The 20,845-nt window shown below is 35.0% G+C and overlaps 1 protein-coding gene across 1 annotated transcript in view; it reads right to left on the bottom strand.

Moving 5' to 3' along the window:
• The window catches only part of LOC148954998 (putative polypeptide N-acetylgalactosaminyltransferase 10), a 51,916-nt gene that overhangs the window by 10,748 nt on the left and 20,323 nt on the right, over positions 1-20,845 (bottom strand). Inside the window, exons 4-7 of the mRNA XM_089099611.1 lie at positions 19,247-19,435; positions 17,056-17,233; positions 14,761-14,878; positions 3,377-3,487 (exon numbers count right to left, since the gene is read on the bottom strand). Coding sequence (XP_088955737.1) covers positions 3,377-3,487; positions 14,761-14,878; positions 17,056-17,233; positions 19,247-19,435 — 596 coding nt within the window. The remainder of the gene's footprint in view (positions 1-3,376; positions 3,488-14,760; positions 14,879-17,055; positions 17,234-19,246; positions 19,436-20,845) is intronic.

The following is a 20,845-nucleotide window of genomic DNA, read 5'->3' as shown; positions in this document are numbered from 1 at the left end:
TATTTTTTTTAACAATAAACTCTTGTCTTCTTCTCTGAGTTTGAGTGGTTATCCTGGATCCATCACGAAAGAAGAGATTTCCATAACATTTTTTGTGGCTAACAGGTTCTTCCAACAGTGTTAATTAATTTTTGAAATATGGGATTAAACATATAAATCGTTGTCAGAATTTACGGGAGCTACATTCCACACGCTCTGGGTACAAAAGTCAATGAAGAAGTAAATGACAAAGCATCCATGATTAAGCGTTCCTAATCTTACAAAGCAATGCTGTTTCTGGAAAATAATGGTATGATGTGTGTGTTAACCACTCATACTTATCATACTCCATAACTATCTTCTATATTATGACTATGCTGAATATGTGGAAACATGGAAGGAGCAGTCCTTCGCTGGTTGTCATTTCGACTGTATAATCACCGTACTCTACATGTGCAAAAAGGGGGAGGGGGCAATCATTCAAAGCAAATTAGGCTTAAAACATACTTTTTCACATTCCCAGAGGTTTATAACAGTCTATTGAATATTTGAGAAAGAAGCTACGACTATCGCACCCCTAAGCTGTCAGGCGCCATCACTGATAAGCTTCTCACAAACCAAAGCTAAGAAAAAGAACAAACAACACCACAAAAATAACTTAACTTTGGTTCTTAAAAAGGTATTATGTGACGTTCTTTATCAAATCGAGACTCATAGCCTAGACTTTTAGACTCGACACCTTGTATCTACATGTTTGATCCATTTTCTAGTGCATTATTGGTGCTCAAAGCGCTCAGAAGTTTCGGTTTTTCCAAAATATGGTGGACTCGTTACCCTGCTGTAAACTCTTGCCTCAAACCAAGCTTCGATAAGAAATCACGGCCCCTTCTTCATGACCATTTTGTTTCGGACCTGACATACCCTTCTTATAGAGTTACCGATGAAAAGAGCTGAGGAGCCTCCCCCCACCCTCCCTGAGAGGTTGGGCTGGCCAAAACTGCCGAAAGGCATGGCTAGGATAATAACTCTTACATAACACTTAGTTCGATTAAAATCTAGTAGACGTGGCAAGGATTTATTGACCATGTGCTTTTCATAGAAAGCGTTGTCGTAGAAACTTTAAAAAGGGCTCATTCAATTGGAAATTGACAGGGATAGTGCCCTTATTAATAGTCAAAGGCGATCGGAGGGCAAATGCCCCCCCCCCCCACGCCAATTATTTTCCCAAACATTTCCAATCAATATTTTTATATAGCTATTTTGTTGAACGTAGTTCAAGGGTCCGGGAATTATGTTTTTGAGTATGACATCCCCCCCAGCCCTTGGGGCTAAGATTGTAAGTTATGCCCTGGGGGCATATAAGGTTTTTACAGAATGCGTTGTCGTAGAAACTTCAAAAAGGGATCATTAGATTGGAAATTGAGAGGGTTATTGTCCTTTTTAATAGTCGAAAGAAATTGCAGGGAGAATCACCCCGCCCCATGCCCATCACTTCTCCAAACAGTTCCGGTTATTTTGCCATGGCCATTTTGTTCAACCCAATTCAAGGGTCTGGAAATTATGTCTTTGAGGATGACAACCCTCCCCCATAGCCCTCAGGACAAGGGTCCTAAGTTGTGCCCTTAGGCTATTTAAGATTCTTATAGAGAGTTCTATTGTAAAAGCTTCAAAAAGGGCTCGTTTGATTGGAAATAGAGGAGTAGTGCCTTTTTTATTAATTGAACGTGATCAGAGTGCATATGCCCCTTCCCCACGACCATTATTTTCCCAGACGTTTCAATTGAAATATGGAGATGGCCATTTTGTTCAGCGCATCAGAAAGGTCTGGAAATTATGTTTTTTAGAATAAAAATCCCCCCAGCCCTCAGGGCAAGAGTTGTAAGTTATGACCTGGGGACATATAAGGTTTTTATAGAAAGCGTGGTCATATAAACTTCAAAGGGGGTTCATTGGATTGGTAATCAGACGCTCTAGTACTCTTTTTAATGAGTTAAAGTGATCGGAGGGCAGTTACCCCCCCCCTCTCCCACATACGTCGTATAGCCCCGTAATGCATCTAATAGAAATTTTGAGATAACCATTCTATTCAAAGTATTCTGAATATCATATAAAAAGGCATTAGGGGTTGAAACAAACCCCAGAGATTAGGGACAAGGGTACTAAGTTATACCCAAGGGGTATCTAAGTTTTCTATGGAAGGGGTGGTTGTTTAACTTTAGAAGAGGCTCAGTCTTTCTCCCTGAAAAAGACTATGTCAATATAAAACGAACAGAAATTAATTTAAAAAACTGTTTCAACAAAATAAGTTTTTCAAAAAAAAATTAAAGAACTCCATTAAACCAAAAATAAACAAAAATAGAATCAAATAATCTACCAAGTATACAACTTCCATAAATCAGTATCAATAAATAAATGAAACCCAAAACAAACAAAAAATAAAATAAATAACAAAGTGAAACTCAAAACGAGCAGAAATTAATATGAGTAGGGTTCTAAACCCAATGCTTTCTAAAAGCCAGAATATAATTTGTATTTTATTTAAAAAACTCTTTAAAATGTTTCCCTTTTTACAGGGTCGAGAGAACAAAATCAATTCATATTTTAATAGATGTGTACTAGCATATGCATGTTAAACGGATAGAATACGTTTTTTTCTGTTAATTCATTTGAATTTTTTTCTATAAAGTACAAACTACGTTTTCAATGTCAGAAACCACGGGGCTTAGAACCCTACCCAGATTAATTTCTGCTCGTTTTGAGTTTGACTCTGTTATTTATTTTAATTTCTGTTTGTTTTGGGTTTCATTCATTTATTGGTACTGGTTTACGGTAGTTGTATGCTTGGTAGATTAATTGATTCTATTCTTGTTAATTTTTGGTTTAATGGAGTTCTTTACTTTTTTTTTGAAAAACTTATTTTGTGGAAAAAGTTTTTTGATTAATCATAAGAAAAACAAAAACTTACGACAGCCGTAGTTTTACTCTGTCACACAGTAAGACCAATATAACAAAAAAACAAAATAAATATGAATGCAAAAATTAAGAATTAAATACTGAGAAAAAAAATTCTTGATTTCTTCAGAGATATAACTTTTTACATAGATTTTGAAACCAGACAGCAGATACGTTACTAAGAAGAGTAATAAGAAATAATAATAAAAAAAGACAGAAGGATCAGTAATAAAAGACAATTAATAAAAATAAAAATCCTTCGAAATTTTCCAATCCTTCGGACTGAAAAAAGAGAAAATTTGAAATTCAGGGTGAGGATATGAAAAATGAGTCGTTTTAAAAATAAAAGTCTTGGAAGAATAAAAAATTCGGAAGCCACCATTGGCAAAAAAAAAAGAAAAAAAAGAGCCTAGCAACAAATTATAGTAAGTGACTAAAAACTTACCCTTCCAATAAAGTCTCCTTTGGCATTATTAGGGAACGGTGCAAATTTTCTATAGATGTGGCCAATACGGGAGCATGGGTGATCTACCATAGTGCCACCACACTGCCATAGCTGAAATGATGAAAGAGTAGGTTTAGGATAATTCTTGCAGTTCCCTTCTCTCCTTTCATACGTGCAATCTTGAGTGAAGTTGGCTCCACGAAAACCAGACTGCAGTGATGCACTGAATTTTAAAGATCTAACAAAGGATAGTTACCACTCTTTCCCGTTCATATGATAAATGGTGGCCATATACCACCAATGGTGGTATATATACCAAGGTGGCAATGGTGGCCATATACCAAGCCACCCAATACCAAGCACATACAAGGAAAAACGGGGGGCTAAGAATAATTCTAATTTTTTTGTAATCTTTTACGTAATTTAGTGTTTTCATAAGAGATGGCCAATTTTTACTACTTCCTTAATTTGACCCCTTTCACATATCTCCTCCCCCCTAAAATACGCTCCTGCGTACATGCTAATTCTGCATAAATTCAACCCAAACTGCAAAATCCAAAGCAGAGAAACCTATGAACAGATAGCTCCACTCAGGCATAAATGCAGAGGGAAGGTACTTCAAACCCATAAATCCCACCCCCACCACAGTCTCTAGATGTTTACAAGCTCTCCATGTTTAAAATATTCCTCGTATAATTAACCTGCTTATTATTTTTATTAATTTTAACCTGGCTTAGCCCACGCAAATCTAACTGCATGCTTGAGGGTACTTAACAAGCCTTTAAATCAATTGTTTGCTAACAAACGGCATTTAAACAAACCACAATTAAGAAGCCAGTTGTTTAGCTAACTTAAAATTTTGTAATGCTTTTTAATCACGTCTTTTCAATGGAAGCTTGGGAATTGCAGGCTCAAAAAATGAGAAATTGTGTTTATTGAAAACTCAAGGGTTTAATTCTTAGAAAAAAAAATGTTAAAGCAGGTCTGGTCAATTTAAATTCCTAATTGCATAAAATTTGATTTTTATTCTTTGGTGGACCAGTAAATGTATAAAGGCGACAATTTCAACATAAATGAATTCGAATCTATTTATTTAGAAATTGTTGGAGAGAATTCTTGTTTCAAAAAGTGGTCATTTTTAGCTTCTAAGATGTACACCAGGCGGTGGAAGTTGGGTACTCCTCACTACCATTTTATCCTGGTTTATCTCCCACAAACCACCATATAGGCACTGAAATCACCCACAGCTCTAAAATAATCATTACCAAAACAACCATGTAAATGTTGAAGATCCTGCTAAAGCTGCTTATAAAAGCTGCTCTGAGGGTAATAGATAATGAAACTAGTATAAAATTATTATAGCATACAATTATATTCTCCGTAAACTAGCAATACCCAAATGCTTACAAAACGAAGCTTTCTTAATTAACAGTAAAATCCCACCATGATCATGTTTACTCTGGATTTCGGCGTGATATTTACCACCTACGCCGAAACCACGAAAAAGTGAACTGTAGCCTCACTACTATGCCATGTCTTTACGAGGGAAATAACACCAACATCCGATCCTTTAACGTTTGCTCAGCCTGAAACACAGAGGGAGCCACATTTATGTCACTTAGTATCTTAAAGCAAGTCCTTAAAGCAAACGTTTAAAGCAAGTCCTTTGCCTTTTTTTCAATTACTTCTCTAAGAGACTCAAAGCAAGCCATTAATTAGGAGACTAAGTTTGCCTTGTCAAAAAGGATATGAATGATTAGGGTTTTTTAAGAGCGTGGTAGGGCCACGCTAAAGTTTAACTTTTTGTCCAAATTCTTTAATAACGACTCTAGAAACACGTGAAACGTTTAACTGAAATAAAAAGCTTTTTTTAAGCACTTAAACCTCTGTCGTAACGAGTAAGGGATTGAAGAGGTGGTAGTCCCATTCACATACAGAACAATTTCTGTTCGTTTTAAGTTTTGAAGTTGCTCTTCACTTTCGTTGAAAAAAAAATTGTCTTTTATTAAATTTTTGATCGTTTTTAAAACAATGCCGTGAAAACCACCTCCCCCTCCGTGGAAAATTCCTCTATGAAAATTCTCCCAAGGAAAATTCCTCTTGCGTAAAATTTCCCTCGAACAATAGCCTTCTCGCTGAAAACTCCGCCTGGAAAATTTTCTGGGGACAATTAATCCAAGAAAATTCTCCTTACTTTCATTTGGAAAAAAAAATGTTTTATTGAATTTCTGGTCGTTTTTCAAATCACACCAGAAATCCCCCTCCGTGGAAAATTTATCCCCGGAAAGTTCCCCCGTCCCTTAAAATGGAAAATTACTCCCGTGGATAATTCCCAGAAGGAAAGTTTCTTTCATAGAAAATCCTCCAGACAACTCCCCTACTGAAAATTTTCCCAGAAAATTCCCCCAAAATTCCTTCACACATAAAATTGAGTAGCCAAAGAGAAAGTAAGACAAACGAAGAGAATTCCGTATATGAATTCTGGCAAATCCCCCGTGTAAAATTTACCACAGAAACCCCCCTCCCTCTGTAAACTTTCCTTCCCACAAAAAAAAATCAAGTCGTGAGAAATCCTCCCTCCCGAAAAAAAGACCGTTTGTTTCCCAATAACAAATACTATATATATACACAATGGGAATTGCATAGCTTAGTCCTTCCTCCAGGAGCTGTGGGGGGTCATTTAGTTGCTACAGGCAGTTATTGGACCTTTCAACCATGCAAAGCAAATTGGATATCTCAAAATTTTGATCCGGTGTCTTTGATGAAAAAAAAAGCTTTCGTGGAAGGGGTGCTAGTTGTTCTCCAATCTTTTCAGTCACTTAAAAAGGGCACTAGAGCATTTGATTTCCGATGGAATTAGCCCTCTCCCGATACTCTAGGACCATTGGTTTATTAGGGTCGCCCCTGATAAGAAAAATATAAAATAAAAACGCATCCAGTGATCTTTCTTCTGGCAAAAAAAAATACAAAATTCCACATTTTTTTAGATAGGAGCTTGAAACCTCTAAAGTGGGGTTCTCTGATACGTTGAATCTAATGGTATGATTTTGACTAAGATCCCTTAACCTTTTGAGGGTGTTTTTCCTCTTTTTCGAAAACCAGGCACATTTGCTTAAGCTCATCATTTTTGACGAGTAACATTAAAGTTAATAAATTTTATATATTTGAAATGGTTCTAGGAGTTTACCACCCCCCCCCCGTGCGGAAAACACCCCCCCCCCGTGGAAAATTTGAGATTTTTATTTGAGTTTTTTTTATATTCCGTAGAGGGAAGGAATTTTCGTACTTGTGTATTATACGCCACTCACTTAAGTTTACGCTGTGTAGAACTCGAGAAGAAACCGGTTTCTTCGTTAGTTTCTTTCAGCTTGGCGCGAGACAAGACGAAGACAAGTGACATAATAGATGGGAAATACACAATTTGGGCTATGTATTTTCACATAGGGAGGGGGGGGTCAGTTTGAAGTCAGAAAACAATTCTTACTTCATAATAGGCCCGTTTTTTAGCACTAAGATCTTTCATCTTTCTGCAAAGATTATCGTTTTTCAACTCATCTTTGTTCTAAGATCTTACAGCTCGCTGATGTTGGCAAAATACGTGAAAGACGCCATCTTTCTGCCATATAGAACAATGATGAGAGAACTTTGATGATCTACTCATCATTGTTCTCAGACCGCTGATCAAAGCAGAATGATAAAGACATTTGCATAAAAACGACAAAAGATGTAAGATCTTCGTTCAAAGATTTCACTTTTAAGCGTTTTCTGACAAAAGATTAAGATCTTAGCACATTGATGAGTGAAAAAACAGGCCTAATATGAAGAATAACTGTACCTAACACATTTTGCATGCAGACCCGCTATACTTTAACCCCTCCCTACCCCTAATGTGCAAATATATAGCCCGAATTTGTGTCCAAAGGAACGAAGAAACTAACGAAGAAACCGGTTTGTTCTCGAGTTTTACACATCGTAAACTTGAGTGAGTGGCCAATAATACACAAGTACCGGAATTGTTCATGGAGAGATAGCCAGATTTCCCGGTATTTTTAAAAACAATCAGAAATTAAATTTCAAAAAAGAACAAGTTTTTCAACTGAAAGTAAGGAGCAACATCAAAACTTTAAACGAACAGAAATTACTATGTATATGAATGGGGTCCTGTCTCCTTTTCAAGACCTCGCTCTTTATGCTAAAGTTTTTTTTTATAGAATTTTAAAACAAAGCTTATTATTCTAACTAAAACGACCATTGTGTTTCAGGAATCGTTCTTAAAGAATTAGGACAATAAGTCAAAACTTAAAAAATGGTATTTTCCGCAGAGGGGGGGGGGGACGCCGGCCACCATTTGAAATCAACATAAAAAAATTCTTTTGATAATTAATTTTTACCCGATTTGTTTTTTTTTTAGAGTTTCAGTTACTCGGGTGCGATTTTGTTGACACGAAAATGGTGTGCGTGTAACTGAACCCCAAGCAACTGAACCCCCGTGTAACTGAACCACCGTTTAACTGAACCACCATGTAACTGAGCCCCCGTCTAATCGATCCCCCGTGCAACCGAACTCCCATGCAACCGAACCCCCGTGCAACTAAAGCCCTGTGCTACTGAACCCTGATGCCACTGAACCTCCTTTAATTGAACCCTCGTACAACTTAACCCCCGTGCAACTTAACCCCATTTAACTAAACCCCCGTGTAACTGAACCCCCCTGTAACTGAGCCCCTGTGCAACTGAACCCCCGTATAACCGAACCCCTGTGCAACTGAACCCTAGTGCTACTGAACCGTCATGCAACTCAACCACTGTACTTACATTGGGTAAAACACAATAGGGATATGAACCAAATAGTTATTTAACTACTATCTGGCTATTTAACTTCTGAACTGTTTTAATTAAAATGGAAGTCCCAAAATCAAGTCCGTATGTATTTGGGGGAATAATACTCCGGAGTTGAAGCCCACTAATCACTTTTAACTCTGAAAAAGGGTAATGGAACATTTTATTTCCATTTTAATGAGCCCCCCCCCCCAAAGCACGTACAAAATTTTTTTCTACATAAACCGTATGTGCTAGCAATGAGCAATTAGCTTAACTTACATCCCGTGCCCCAGATACTAGTGTTTAGATCTATAATCCCAAGGGCATAGTTATTAGATTTTTAGACTATTTCGAAGAAAATTTTTATTTTTATTGGACGTTTTTGGAGGGGGGGTTGTCGGTGAAGAGGAAAAGGCTGATTGTCCTGTAATTACCTTTGATTCTCCGAAACTAAATTTAAAATTTCAATTTCGAATCGGAAGAGGCATCTTCAAAGTTTTTACGATCATTCCCTGTGTAAAAACCTTAATTTTGTACAATTGGTAACTTGAAAAAATATAGTGATTACTGATATAGGTGTATCAGCAATTTTTTTGGAACAGCTTAGCGTATCAAGATGAAACTTCTAGGGCATCTACCTGCTACTACTGCTATTAATACTGCTACTACTAATACTAATTCAACACTATTATTACTTCTACTGCTCCTACTACGACCTCTGCTACTATTAAACTAGCACTATTAAGGCTACGCATATCAAGTTGAAAATTTGACAGAATGAGGTATTTGAGGAAGAACTTGAACTAAATCAAAAGACACTATGCGCATGCAGATTTTCAAAATGGCACATCTAAAACAGGGATTTGTGTATTAACTTATAACTTTCAGATAGAACACAAATGGAGAATCAAGTCACCAAAAAGAAAATTGTGCCCGCTCGGTCTTGAGTCAACCACTAGGCATCATAATCTAAACGAAAGGGCACATCATCATTGCGGGAGCAATAAATTATCGCTAAGTAATTTTTAACTGACAAAATCGTAACTGATGCAGTATATCTTCGCCAGGTCTACTCTACCGCCACGCTGCTAATTCACCAAAAATTGACTTTAAAACAACATAGGATTTTCGTGAACATTTAGTAACCGTAAAATTTCTCCTAAGATTGATAGCTGATAGCTCAGTATCACCACTCTCTTCCATCACTTTTTGCTGATCAGATTTGTTCTTTTAACACACAGTTACATGGTTACATGGTTACACACAGTTACAGTTACATGCGGGTTCAGTTACACGGGGGTTTAGTTGAATGGGGTTGAGTTGCACGGGGGTTGAGTTTCACGAGGGTTGAGTTGCACGAGGGTTCAGTTGCATGAGGGTTCAGTAGCACGAGGGTTCAGTTGCACGGGGGTTCAGTTGCACGGGGTTCAGTTGACACGGGGGTTCGGTTACATGGGAGTTCAGTTACATGGGGGTTCATTTACATGGGGATTCAGTTACATGGGGTTCAGTTACATGGGGGATCAGTTACACGGGGGTTCAGTTACAATGGAACCCACGAAACTGTTTGATATTTGCGTGTCTTATATATCAAAATATACAAAACAGAAGGTTAAATTATTATTTCTATACCCCGGCGCCGCGCTCGATGAGGGAAGACCGGCGGCGGCGGGGCCAAAAAAAGCCCGCCGCGCCGCCGGTAAGATACATCTTACCGGCGGCGTACCGCCGGCGTGATCAATGTTGACCGCAAACATTAATGTTTTCATCAGTCTTTCTCAAATCACAGCTTAAATTTACAACAGATTCGAGCCTATTCAAGAGTTCAAAAATTCACAAATCGCTGGCTGGAAACTGTTCTTCTTCGTTATTCATCAAGAGAAGTAGAAATGTGCTAGAAAAAAAATGGCTGTGGCGTTTCAGAACCCTTGCATAATACGAGTAGTTGAAGTACCCATTAGTTATGTTTTCTTAACATATATAATTATAAAATTAATAGTTTTTTTTCATCGAGCAATACTGCATACAAAACTTCAAATACCGTATCACAAAATTCGTCTTTTATCTGGGTAATAACTTTGAATATAACTTTGAACTTAGAAGCTTAATTTTTTCATAATGCCCTTTGCCTATATCTGTTTTGTCACCTTTGAACAGTTGAAATGGGCGACTTTGATATTGATTGTTTTTTTTGTTTTTTTTTTGCTCTCTTGGATTCTTAAAAAGCATTATTATATTAAAAACTGGTTTTTAAGAACAATTTTAAAAAAATTCATTTTAAAGTTTGTTTGATTCGTAATATAACATATGTTATGTAGTCTAGGATTCAAATGCTGTTTTTTTATCAGTCTTGGCATTTCTTTTGCAAATTATTCGTTTTTTTCTTTTGGGAATTCATTCCAAATTATAAACTAATAAATACTAATTATCAGTCTAATTATAAACTACATCTAAAAGGAATAAATTTATCAAATTGAAAAATACATGATGAACACTTCACATGAGAACACTTCAATTACAATGAAACCAAAAAACACTTAATGGTTTATTCGGTATGAAGAAAAATTAAATGCCAGTTATTTTCTGGCAAAAAATGAAAAGCTCCTCCGTTTTAAATATAATTAAATGAAATAATATGCAGACTGAAGTAGCTCCGGGAAGATGTTGAGATTTTCATCCTAGTTCGTCGCTTTTAATGCAAGCAGAATGTTAGGATACTTGGTATCAGTTATCGAGTTTAAGCTTTGATTTCAAATTTCTAACAAAAATGACTAAATTAAAAAAAGTTGGAACAATGAGTCTCCTGTGGTCAAAACATTCAAAGACTTATCTTAGATTCCCACACAGGCTCAAAGCTTCTGCTATGGTCATTTCGATGGAAATCTTCTAAGAATTTCTTTTTAAAATAGCTTGCAAGCGTAATTGGGGATATTTAGCCTCTTTTGGTTTTTCTTCAAAGCTTTGAGAAAAGTGTTTTAACATTCCAAATGTTACATTTTTTATATTTGTGCTTATTTTTGGTAATCATTTGTGTGTTGTTCGAATTTTTTAAAACCACTGTGGATACGAAAGAACGTAGCAACATCTAGTACTCTGGGGTCATAAGACTGTCAAAGACTCTACTTTGAGCCTCCCAAATTGAAAGCTTTTCGTATGACCGGCCATTAAATTTAACTTGGGCAACAGGACCAAGGTCTTCATTGTCACTCGGGCACAACGTTTGGTTGGGATGTCGATATCGCTTTCGTTACTCCAATTCGTTTTAATGTGAATCTGTCTGGTACTTATGAATGAATGTTTTCAAAGTGAACCCGTTTCATCAATAAGAAAAAAACGAGTTTGACGCATATGTCCCTTTCCCTTTGGACGACAAAACCATGCAAGTGCTGTATCAAGTATAACTCACGAAAATCTTGTTAATTTTTTTCAACTATTCAACTTTTTGGCATCCATGCTTTCAATAAAAAAAATAAAGGTACTAAAACTTAAAGATAATAAAACCCGCGGCCCACTCCCCTATTGATCTTGATAATAACTCCCCTATGGATCTTGACCCTCTTGTTGGGATACCGTTTTTGCTTTAAATAAAAAAAAAGTAATTAACTTATTGGTATCTCTTATTTAAAAAAAAGTCGAGGTGTCATCATTTAAATATTATTTCTCACTACCCCCCCTCCCTGTATACCGCCTTGATAAAATGTCGTCTCTGCTTTAAATTAAAAAAAAAACTTTTTAGGATCCCTGCTTTCAATAAAAAAATTTCGAGATATTATCATTTAAATGCAATACCCCCCTACCCCACCCCCCTCTGGATACCACCTTGATAGGATACCGTCTCAGCTTTCATTAGAAAAATAAGTTACTGAATAATTAACAATGTCACTATATGTCTCAAACAAAGACGCAAAATGACTTTTAACAGTTTATTGGTCCTTGAAAAAAATTAAGAGTATGCTTTAAGGGGTACAAAGACAACAAGAAATATATCGAAATTATTCAGATATACTCGAAATTATTGAAAAATTGACTAAAAGATTCGCCGTGGCATTCAATAAGATCCAAAGAATCTGATAAAAAGGGACACACAAAAGCCAAATTAGCCCAGTAGCCTATGAAAAATCGCAAAATACCAAAGACAATGAACAAGTCTTAATAGGGGGCCCTGGGTCTATCAAAATATTTCAATGGTTTCTCAGGGAATTTGATATCATTTTCTTCTGTCTCCACTTAAAATGAAAAAAAAAACAATTAACCTTTTGGCATCCCTGCTTTCAATAAAAAAAAATAAGGTCTTGTCCCTTAAACATGATAGCCCCCTATCCCCCCCTATAGGCAATAATTTACAATTTATTTATGAGTGATATTTTTGGGGTAGTTTCTGAGTATTAAACAATCAAGCGTAGTACAATTGGGCATTAAACTTTTAGAAAACCTCATCTAAACAGCAAAAAAAAAAACTGTTAATTCATCATTAAGCCGTTGAAACAATTTATTGGCTGTCAGTCTCAAAATCCAACAGCGGGGTGAAGCTGCAAAATGGTGAATGTAATACATAATTTTATTCAAATTGAAAAGACGTTTGTCGAATAAAAACAAAGTAGGAAATACTCATTGGGAAACACAGTTTGAAACGATGTAAATTCATCTTATAAATACATCGCTGTTTTTTGTTAGCATACTAAGAATTGATCATATTGCAATATTTGCAATTGCATAATGTATCTGTCTTGTTTTTATGCACAGCAACAAAAGAGGAGAAACTTAACGAACAAGAGGGACTTGAAGAGTTTTAGCACAAGAAGCAATATTTGGATGGGAAAGTCAAAGGTGATAAATCGCTAAGGGGGGCACCGTTATTATTTGGTTTTTGGGGATTCAGGGATCCAAATTTTTTTTCGGAGTTAAGCATAGATTTTCGGGGAAATATCCGAAAATTCGGGTAAAGTGCAAGCCCTGCTTGATTTCTAATCAGGAAAATTGAAATACTAAACCACACGAGAAGGAAAAGCTCTTGGATGGTGGTTGACGCAGTAAAGACTTTCGGCAAAATTAATTAAAATTCAACCGAACACTGCCATCTTGGTCGGTAGCGGCACATCTTCTTCATGGCGACGGCGTTACGACACTTCGGTGGCGTTCGATCGGGCCTCTCGTTGGCGGCGTTCGGTTGATCCGCCGGCGCGGTGCCGGGGTCTAATTATTTCGTATAGAAAGAGGGGGGAGGAAGAATACTATAGCATTAAATCGGCATAATAAAAAAAAACCTTACGTAAAAATTAACCAATTAATAAGGACCATTTCATTCGATTCAACTTTTATCACTTCCGACTGAGTTACATTTTCTAGTTACATTGTTGATTTAATGAAAGTTGAGTTCAATGTGGGTTGAATTGAACGGGGATTCAACTAAATGGAATAAGGCTAAGAGGGGTTAAGTTGCAAGAGATTTGAGTTAAATGTGCTGGAGATAAATGAGTGTTGAATTGCACGGAGATCTAGTTGAATGATAGTTGAGTTGCCTTGGCGTTGAGTTGAATGGGGTTGACTTTAATGGGAGTTGAATTAAGCGAGGGTTGAGTTAAACAGGGATTAGGCTGAGCAAAGATTGATTTAAATTGTTTAAGTTAAACCAGGGTTCAGTTGCACTGGACCCCCCCCCCCAAAAAAAAAAAGAAGTCAATTGATTATTTTTTTCGCCAATGATACGCAAAATGACGAAGACAAATAGCCGAGTTTTTAATTCTAACCAAATTTTGAGACCTGAAGATATGGCTCTGAGCTTTCCCAAAAATGAAAGGACATCGCATATATAAAATACCTTAAAGTACGATAATAACATTATGTTAATATATCACTTATAATTCATTTATAAATAATATTTATAATATTATCATTTATAATATAATTATTTATTATTATTTTATATGTTATTTTTATATATTTTTTTAATATTATCTTAAAATTGTTTATAAATAAACAAATAGATTACTTTGTAAAAAAATAAAAAAAAATATAAAATAAAATTCAGTAAAAGGTTTATCTACTCCCAATCCTTTACATTACTTTTACATCGGCGACTAGAAAACCAAAACACACTAAACTTTGTTACCAGCATTTTTAGTAGTCTCTAAATAAAGTAACAAATAACTGACATAATCTAAAAAAAATTATACAAACGAGTCGTCCAAATTTCGACTTTAAATAAGCACAGTTTAAGTAACAGTCTACTCAAAATAGAAAATATAGGCTAGTGTATAATGTGCTTCCCGTTTTTTGGTGATGATAAATAAATAACAATGTGATATGCACATACGGGAAATATTGAAAATATACAACTACAAAATGATTACCATCTAGTACTTAGTTGAACCAAATTTAAGGTCATTAGAGAACCAATTACCCTTAAAAACTGCTGAAATTTTATCATTTCCTTAAGAAAATCTCAAAGCTCTGCTGAATGGTAAAATACCAATAAGATAGCACGGATGAAAAGGCAGCATCCCGGTAACAGGCAAATCATCCTATATAAATAAATCATTAGTCCGAATGTAAGGGCAAGTTACCTTAAATGATAGCTCATACTGTTCACCACCCCAAATTTGTAATCCTTCGTCGTAGCCTCCAAGTTCCCAGAACCATTTCCGGCTTATGGCGAAAAGGCCACCTGCCATCACAGGACTCCTATCACAAGAGTAAACGAAAATTATTACATATTGCAAGATAAAGAATGGGTGATGCTCACAGGTAAGTAGCTGTGATGTCCCCAGACCTGATTATAGTTGTTTTGGGGAGGGCACAACTTCGAAGAAACACAAAGATATTATGAACAAATTCAGAAATAAAAATCTAATTTTTTGTGGGGAGGGGAGGGACCGAAGGGGTTCACCCCCTCCCCTGTACATATGTGTTCAAAACAGAAAATTATTATTAAACATTATACGTACGTGCGTTTTCAAAACTGAAAATTATTATTAAACATTATAGTCTACCTTAATTAAACAGATTCTTCATCGTAACCTAAGACTTCAAGGCCATCGCGGGATTTATATTGTCAGATTACACTTAAACAAATGCAATACAAAAATAACAAAGAGAAAAGCATGATATTAGTTTGTAATTTCCAAAACATTTTAGGGCAGCAACGAAACACGACTTCCAATATTGCTTGTGTAAGGTTTAACCTGAGAAATTCCTCTTCGCCTCGTTTTTATGACAACGCGGAAATTAACAACATAGTTGAGATAAAACAAGCCTCAAAATTCAGTTCATAAAAAGCAGCCAATTTCAAATGCAATATGCACATCAGTATCCTTCCTTAATAAAACTTGCTAGTTTATTTGGATCTTGAAATCTATGTTTTATATTACAAGTGAAGCAAAAACCTTCTCAATGGAAATATTGAAGACTTTCCTATTTGTCCCATGTACCTTAATTTTCACAGGATTCATATGTGTCACACTGGTTCCGTAAGTCTAGCCCTTCTTTGCCCCGAAGCACAAATCGGTGGGCACGTAAGAGGACAGGGCATATAAAATTATAATACATCAAAAATTATCAGGGCAATGTAGAAAGCTTGTCTAATTTTCCTTTTAAGATGACAAAAACGATTAGTAGTGATGTGTCTCGTTTAAACCTACTTATATTGATTTCACTTTCATTCCCTCTGCTTCTTAAACGAGAGGCTTTAGAACATGTCAATTTAAGACTCATGTGTGCAGGTAGAACTGCTATTATACAAGCGGTATTCAATGACATTAAAACGGTTTCTTTATATTTTTAGCAGCTAGAACTGCGTTCAATGTGCCTAGCCAGAGACGTAGAGAAGGGGGGGGGGGATTTCGTCAGGCTTCTGCTCGTACTACATCCATAAATGTCGAGACACAAAATATTATCATTCCATTTCTTCAATATATCATTTAAATCACATATTTGATGTTAAAACTATTTTAGTTTTCATTTAAATTTATGTGACATTTTGAAAAATGTGGTTGGCAAATAATTTATCTAATAATAATTTAATAAAATATTTTAAGGACAACCTCATTTACAAAGCTTAACATCCCTCTTACACTTTTTCACAGAATTTGATAAACTATTTCTTTATCCTTTATCAAAACCAGAACAGATCTAGAAAAACATGTGTATTGGATTTTTCTTCCTTTTTAGTGCAATTTCTCTACTCCGCCTATTTTATTCAAAATTGGGTCATAAATAAACTAGTATTATTATTATTACTTATTTTCGTCCATTGACTTTATTTTAATTTTTCATGGTTATATGTTTGGATTGTTAAAAGTTGGAAACTATGAGCTCACGAATTGTGAGTCTTTATCCAGTTTTATTGCCTGAATCCTCCCTTTATTATTGCCGTTTTATAGTATTATAGTGTTTTGTAGTTATTATAAAATTATAGTTACTATATTGTTATTATAGAGCTGTTTTATAGTACTGCTTGGTCTTCAGCATAGGCTGTTCAAAACTTACACTAGGAATAGATTTCTCAATTGAGCTAAAAAAAATGCTGCCTCCCCTTATGCAGCTAGTTTTCACATGTGGTCTAAGTTTGATTTTCTCAACTTTTGTTGTTGTTGGCTTGTACGAATACATACGAATTTCCTCGAACGCAGCTATACCAGCGACTTCTAAAATCCTCAAGCATATTTGCAACTCGAGTGGGAAAAACGTGTGGACTGCGGCATATCAGAGGACAGACTGGTAGCTCTTCTTGCAGGCCATTGCACCTCTGGAAGCACAGGAGGACTCAAGGTGAAGGGTATTCTAAGGTGGAGCTTTCTAAAAATAATCCCAAGAATTCTATATTCAGGGGGCCAGAAAAAGAATCAAGGGAAATTACTCACTTGAACGGCTCTGCAGGTCTTTTTAAGTCTTCAGGAAGAAGAGGAAGACGTTTGTAGAAAAACTCCCAGTCAAAAGCTCCTCTAGCTCCTTCATCTTGGGCACGATATTCAAATGTCTCAAAGTCAATCACATCGATAAATGGACACACCACTGTTTTATAGTCCCTCGCAATAGGATCTGAAACGCAAAAAAATTAAAGTGAAGTAGTTCGCCAATAAATGCTGGTGTCGTAATTGTATAAAAGATGATGTGTTCAGACAATATTTTTCATTAGTACAATATGTGACCAGTGGAAGACCCAAAAAAGAAACCAAGTTAATGGCCTTTTCAGCTTCTTTTAGGTGTAGGCTATACACATAAAATTATGAATGACAAAATTTAAATATCACGAGAGGTGCATTAGTATTTTAGAAATCCCTAGGTGGGGCAAGATCCAAAATTGGTTGGGAACCACTGGTCTAAATTAATAAATTATCTAATATACCGAAGAGTTACTAATGGAATCACTGTACCGGAGACCTGAAACTAGAAAACTGATGAACGAGAGACAGATAATGATGAGCTTCTGTTCTCACTTTGATCAAGACTCTGTCACTTGTGACATTTACATAGCCTATGACACCCCTGTAATTAAACATCGTTTCGTTTGACTCTAACATTACGAGATACTAAAACAATGAACCAGAGCAGAGTCCAAATTTTACCCACAAAGAAAGAACAGAGGCAAAAAATAAAAATGAACACAAAAAGATAAGGGAAAAATTGAGGAGCACAGCAGTAGGAAACTAAGATTCTTAACTTTCAGTTTATTCAATTTTATTCGAATATAGAACAAAGAGAGAAGATAGATTAATGGATTCAACTATTAATATAGACGATAGAAGACAAATACGACAGAATATTCCCACAAAGCCCTCTGGCCGGGAATGCATGGTTATTTTTATGAAAAGAGAAAAGTTGAAAAAAGAGAGATGTAAAATAAAGCTATACAGCATGTTTTTCCAGCAAGCATATATATATATATATATATATATATATATATATATATATATATATATATATATATATATATATATATATATATATATATATATATATATATATATATATATATATATATATATATATATATATATATATATATATATATATATATATATATATATATATATATATATATATATATATATATATAAAAAAAAATATATATATATATATATATATATATATATATATATATATATATATATATATATATATATATATATAATATATATATAATATATATATATAATATATATATATATATATATATATATAATATATATATATATATATATATAATATATATATATATATATATAATATATATATATATATATATATATATATATATATATATATATATATATATATATATATATATATATATATAGAGTTTGTACCGGAGAGTAAGAGTTCGTACCGGAAAACGTGACGAAGGTAGGCAAAGTATATATGCTACAAAGACTGCGATCATACAAAAATCCAGAGGGCGCTGACAGTGCAAATTTTTGCAAATAATTCTTTGTGCTACAATAAATTATGACAACCGCATTGTTGTCAATCATAAAATTATAGAATATATTAGCTTTTCTTAGATGCTCAAGGGGCTATTTAGATTTTTAAAAAATCCAACAGCTTATTTGTGTAGATTTGATTAACAAAAGAAGAATTACTCATCTCTCGTTTATTTCTTCTTTGCCTAACACCTCTCACAACAGTTGTCTTTCATTATATCCTCTGTGCGGGTACGGACTTTAAGGGGGGTTGGAGCATTTTTTTTGTCCTCGAACATTTTTTAAAGAGCAGAAGACTTTGTTTTGACAATTGAAATAGTTTTATCTGACAAATAGTCTTCTAATAAATAAGTTCCCGAAAAATTCCCTTTACAGACCAATTTATTTCTAGAATTTTAAAAGGCGAGAAACCTTTTACAAATCTGAAGTGGATTTTGAATAAAAGTGAAGTCAAGTTCGAATTAAAGATCATGTAACTGAATGTCTATACCTACATACATCAAAAACGAAGGCCGAATATTGGCCCCAATAACCCTAGGCTCCAGAAATAAAAATCTCATCCCCCACCCATCCTCTAAGAGGCATAGCCGTTGCCACCTATATAAAATCTAAACTTTCAACTTAGCATTACCAAGAAGAGGTGGTAACCAATTATGCATGCATTCAGAATGAGAGTCGAGGAATATCATCACATCTCCTTTGGCAACTCGTGCACCTTCACTTCGCGCCACAATCAGACCACTCCTTTCGGCCAAATGCACCACCTTCACCTTTGGAAGGTTTTTTCTCACGTAATCGTCAAGTGGCTTCTTCAAAAAGTCTAAAGAGGTAGAAGTCATTAAGAGAATGTTATAATAGTCAGGCCACAAGAAATCAGTAAGAACATGGAAAATACAACCCTAAAAACGTTAATAGTTTTGAAACAACCAAAAGAGAAATCATAGAAAATCGCAGTTTTCAGATATAAACAGACCTGTGATGGGTCCAGGCAGGGGGAAAATGTTTTTGTTTTAATATCCTTGTTATTTTGAAGAATAGTCTCCGTGTAAGACGGTCATTCCAAGCACCTTCAGCATCTTGATTCAAGATTCAACAGAGATTGATTATCTGAGCCATGGATGTTCCAGTGGAAAGGTGCAACAATTTACAGCTCTGATTTGCTCCAACACGGGGCAAGAGTTCTTCAAGATGGACTTTAGCCTTATCTCGATAATAGAAGGATTTTAAGGCGAATGAAAACAAAAAAGGGCAAAGCTCTTCTGTATTTACAGTCTAGATAGCCTGAAACAGAGGGACTGAAATAGATTTCTTTACGTTTACATCTCTTTAATTATTCTACAGAAGTTATTCAGGAACTCGGCAAACTGCAGATTATTTTTGCATAATAATTGTGGCAAAATATATCAACGAGTATAATATAAAAAGGAATATCTATTTATCTGTTTTATATTCTTATATTGTATATTTTATCCATTTTTGTGTTCTTTTTTTTTACTATTTCTGTTATTTTTCCTTCTATTATTTTACAGCTATTAGTTCATTGGTTCACGAGTTTGTCATTTGACAAACTGAAGAATATATGTTCCCAAACCCATGACACGCCACTCAAACCAATCCAGAAAAACATCATTCTAACATCACCATAAGAAAACAAGAAATAAACACGCACTCGTGTTATTTCTTCTTGGAAAAATTGAAAATTCGCATTTTTGCAGAAAAGAGCTTGTAAATTTGTATGTTCTTAACATTTTGTTTTTCATCTATTTTTATCGTTAGTTTTTAACTATAAAACCTCTCATACACACACTCACGCATGAGTTCGTGAGGAATAATATCATTTGATAATCATTTAATGCTTCATTAGTAAAAATCTGAGTTAGTGTGTCCTTTTTACATACATTTCCATTATTATCTCACTATATAACTATATGGTATTTCTGGTACCTTTACGCATTATTACATTTGAAAGGGTTATCTCTCTCCCCTCACTCCCTCTCTCTTGCTTTCTCTGATGTTGGCTGATTTCTAGCACACATTGAAGTTAATTTGAAACAATACCAGTTTCGAATAATACTTTCAGAACTGTCATACGACTATCATCTCGGCATTTGAGAATCAGGGATTCTTCTAGATTATCATATGACATGACCACTAAGACCGTTCTTAATCAGTTCCTCTGGAAAATATCTAGTGTTTTCCTCAGACGACGTATAGACTCTGTATCTTGTCA

Source organism: Artemia sp. Qi Xiang Cuo, chromosome 2 (genome assembly GCF_049724085.1).
Source record: "Artemia sp. Qi Xiang Cuo chromosome 2, ASM4972408v1, whole genome shotgun sequence".
Lineage (NCBI taxonomy): Eukaryota > Metazoa > Arthropoda > Branchiopoda > Anostraca > Artemiidae > Artemia > Artemia sp. Qi Xiang Cuo.
This window is presented reverse-complemented; position numbering and strand designations above follow the sequence as displayed.